The sequence below is a fragment of the Helianthus annuus genome, chromosome 4 (assembly GCF_002127325.2).
Source record: "Helianthus annuus cultivar XRQ/B chromosome 4, HanXRQr2.0-SUNRISE, whole genome shotgun sequence".
NCBI lineage: Eukaryota > Viridiplantae > Streptophyta > Magnoliopsida > Asterales > Asteraceae > Helianthus > Helianthus annuus.
In genome coordinates, this window is record NC_035436.2 from 25,570,868 (window position 1) to 25,574,854 (window position 3,987).

The 3,987-nt window shown below is 39.0% G+C and overlaps 1 protein-coding gene across 1 annotated transcript; it reads left to right on the top strand.

Moving 5' to 3' along the window:
- Positions 1–2,109: 2,109 nt before the first annotated feature.
- On the top strand, positions 2,110–3,336 carry LOC110933094. The gene is made up of 3 exons (XM_022176333.1): positions 2,110–2,632; positions 2,687–2,814; positions 2,902–3,336. Exons 1-3 carry the CDS (start codon positions 2,110–2,112, stop codon positions 3,334–3,336), a joined length of 1,086 nt encoding a protein of 361 aa, XP_022032025.1.
- The last annotated feature ends 651 nt before the right edge of the window (positions 3,337–3,987 follow it).

Sequence of the window (3,987 nt, forward strand, 5' to 3'; positions counted from 1 at the left end):
TTCTGTAGTTCGGTTATCTTGTTGTCTTTTTTTCTTTTTCTGTTGTAGCTTCCCAGTGGCTTGCTAGCTCTTTATATATATATATATATATAGATATAATAAAGTGGTTTGCCGTTAAAAAAAAGTCTTACACATACACGTACGATAATTGATGATGACGTATGGTTGAAGTATGTAGCAGCCTAAATACCAACAAATATATAGTCTCCTTTTATAAATTTATAAGGTTAAAAAAAAGTTAGTGTCTCCTGTTTTTGCAATTCAACAGCTTCAACGCAAAATTCTGTTCAGGATTTTCAGTTCTTCCTGGGCTTGTCTGCGGCCCAATACTTCAGCGTGTATAAATGAAGCTATTAATGGTTACGGGCCTGTCCACACATTTGCAAGAAAACATCCATTTATGATAGAGTAAATTACGTTTTTGGCCCATGTGGTTATATCACTTTCACTATATTAGCCCAAAATAAGAATTTTTAACATATCTGCCCCCATAGTCTCTATAACTAACCATTTTGGCCCTTAAGTCTAGAGATCATGGGGGCCAAAATGGTTAGACTTAGGGGCCAAAATGATTAGTTATAGAGAACATGGGGGCAGATATGTTAAAAATTCTTATTTTAAGCTAATATAGTAAAAGTAATATAACCATAAGGGCCAAAAACATAATTTACTCTTCTATAAATAACCTGTGTGTACAATATAACTACAAAGGTTATATTGTTTAGTAATAATCTATTTTTTTGACAAACTAGTTAAGGCGATTCTACATATTAAAAATAAACTTTGGATGACTTAACGTAACTTTTTCTTCTTCTTCTTCTTTACCCGTTCAGTAAATTATATATTTTGGTGGTAAGGCGTGTCTACATCCCACTCTTCTCAGACCTTACAATAGCTTTTGCTACGCGTGGGATTACCAGTGGCGGAGCTTGACCAAAAGTTTCGAGGGGGCGTAAACTGATGGAACCCAAAAAAATTTTCCTATCGTTATGTTTCGGGTCGGGTCAGCTATTCGATTCAGGTCGGGTCAAATAATAATAGTTCCAAATAAAACAAAGTGTATATACAAAGTTTATAAATATTTAGGATATACAATTTAGGAAAAATAATCGGGGTGATCCTATATAATTTTAAAATTTTCGGACGAAAAATCAAAACTTATACACTTCTAACCGAAACATTGGGGGGGGGGGGGGGGAGGGGGCACCCCCGGGCACCCACTATACCCTTCGCCCCTGGTGATTACACTTGATTTGATTGATTGATTAATTGAATGGGTTCGGATTTGGGTTTGGGTTGACTTTGAGCTGGTAAAGCTTTTTGACATCTTAATATATTATAGCATGCTAGATTGATGAGTTGATGTCATTTTTAGTGGAATATTTTTAGAAGAAAAGTGATACTTCTTGCCTAGAATGAGGGAACATAGTAACATAGGATTCATGAGCATCTTAGAAATGTACTCAACAGGTCACTAAAAAGCTCCAAATCCAGCATAAAGGTGATAAAGTGGAGTTGCAAATGGAATTTTGAGCTGGGATTTTTATATTTTAGAAAGATCAATAATGCTTAAAAGACTTCATAAATAAATTTGCATCATTTTCTTTTTCGTTTTTCCCTTGATGCAAATGGCAAAAGTAATATAAATGAATCTTGATATTTTTGTTGTGTAGCTTTTTAATGTATATGATAAAAGTGAGCAAAGTTTTAGCTTTTAAAAGGCTAGAGCCTAAAAAGTGAGCAAATTTATCTACCACCAAGGAAATTCACTTAAGGGTATACCGTGTGGTACGGCAAAGGGTTGTGGCAAAGTGTTTTGCCGCGAGGCAACACCGCCGTCGACATCCTTTGCCGCTCGGTTTCATTATCGCTCGGTGACCAAACACCGCTCGGGAAAAGGCCAAACATGACCGTTGGGGGACGAGTAACGGCTATAATGCCGTTTAAAATAAAAAAAATATTTTTTCTTTAAAAAATTAAACTATAAATACCAAACCATACCCAAATACCTTCAACTTTATACCCCAACCAAACCAAAAAATACGACCAATTCTTCCCAAACATTTACAAAACAAAATGGCGGATGAACTCCCGTTATAGTTCCCACCCATGAATAGCGACGATTCATCCGATAGTAGCATTCTTTTTTTTCAAAATCTCATCGAAGAAGCCGAACTTCAAGACACGGGCACATCTAACCAAAGGAGATATATTGAACGTCAACGTGAGGAGGGGCATGAGACACTAATGGCGGATTATTTTGTCGAAGACTCGAAATACAACGAAGATATTTTTCGGCATAGGTTCCGTATGTCGAAACGTTTGTTTCTAAAAATTGTGGCCGACGTGGGAGAGAACGACTCGCGGTTTCAAGAGGCCCTCGATGCGCGAGATAGGAAGGGCTTTACGTCGTTGCAAAATGTGACATCGGCTATTAAACAGCTCGCAACTGGTAGCACTCCAGACGAGAACGAAGAGTACTTGCATATGGTCGAAAGAACTTCCCGCGAGTGCCTAGAATATTTTTGCGACACGGTTTGCAAAATATATGCTCCCGAGTTCTTACGTAGACCGACAAGCCACGACATGGCACTTTTATACGAAGCTCATGAGGAAAAACATCACCTTCCAGGTATGTTCGGTAGCCTTGATTGCACCCATTTCGTTTGGCGATTTTGTCCGACAGAGTATCGAGGCCAATATATGCGAGGAGATCATCGATACCCGACTGTTATGCTCGAAGCGGTTGCATCTCAAGACTTATGGTTTTGGCATGCTTTTGCCGGTCCATCGGGTTCTCAAAACGATATCAATGTGCTACAACAATCTCCGTTATTTTTAGCGGAACGAAATGGAACCGCACCAAAATGTCCATTTTACGTTAACAACCATTTATACAAGTGTGGTTATTTGCTCGCGGATGGAATCTACCCTCCGTGGTCCGTGTTTGTGAAGTCGATTCCTTACCCTCACGAAGTAGACCAAAAGAAATTCAAGAGGCAACATGAGGCGGCAAGAAAAGACGTCGAACGGGCTTTTGGTGTTTTGAAGTCGAAATGGGGTGTATTGAGTCGACCGATGCGAGCAAGATCTGTTAGAAAAATTAGGAGTGTTGTGTACACGTGTATTATTTTACACAACATGATTTTGATAGATGACGGAAAGGCGATAGCACCGGTGCACATTCGGGATCCTCCGGTCGAGCGGGCTCTAGACGATACGGTGTTGGGCGAGTTGATGGATGAAGACACGCATTGGAGACTAAAACACGATCTCATAAATCATCTCGCAAGTCAAGATTTACCCCACCTTTTGGTCGAATCCGACGAAGACTAGTTTAATTTATTTCAAGTTAATGTAATTTTATTGTTTTTTAAATTAATGTAATTTTAATGTTTTTAATTTAATGTAATGTTATTGTTAGTTAATTCTACATTTATTAAGTTAAATATTAAATATACTGGTTTACAAAAAATAAAAAATAAAAAAAAAATTACCACTTCAGCAAGTGTCTAAGGGGGTGTTTGTTTTTTGTGAAAAGCTCTTCTTGACCTCTTATGTCTGCCTCACGCAGACCACGCGCAGACGTTTGAGTCTGCAGTGTGTTTGTTTTCTCGAAGTGATTTCATTAAAAAATGTCTGCCACTCCTCTTCTTGGGGCAGATATGAACCCTCCTCTTCTAACCTCTTCTCATCCTCCTCTGCCCTCAAAACACAGAACCACCCACACAAACCCTAACATCTTTTCCTCCACCCCTTCCTCCTCCAAGCCGCTACCTCCACATCTCCGCCACCCATAGTGCCGCCGTCACCTCCCCTACCACAGCCAGCTTGCAATTCGCCGATCTCCTGTACATTAGCGAAAAACATGACAGGAAGACAGAGTCAAGTGGGGGTTAAATTAGGCAAAACAAAGAATCAAGTGGCGGTTAAATCCCCAAATTCATCATCAATTCACCATAATTTTGATCATGTAACAAAAATCTG

Coding starts and splice junctions, on each gene's coding strand:
- LOC110933094 (XM_022176333.1), top strand. CDS start 2,110: ATGAATAGCGACGATTCATCCGATAGTAGCATTCTTTTTTTTCAAAAT. Junction 2,633..2,686: donor GGAAAAACATCACCTTCCAG/GTATGTTCGGTA, acceptor TTTGTCCGACAG/AGTATCGAGGCCAATATATG. Junction 2,815..2,901: donor GTTCTCAAAACGATATCAAT/GTGCTACAACAA, acceptor CATTTATACAAG/TGTGGTTATTTGCTCGCGGA.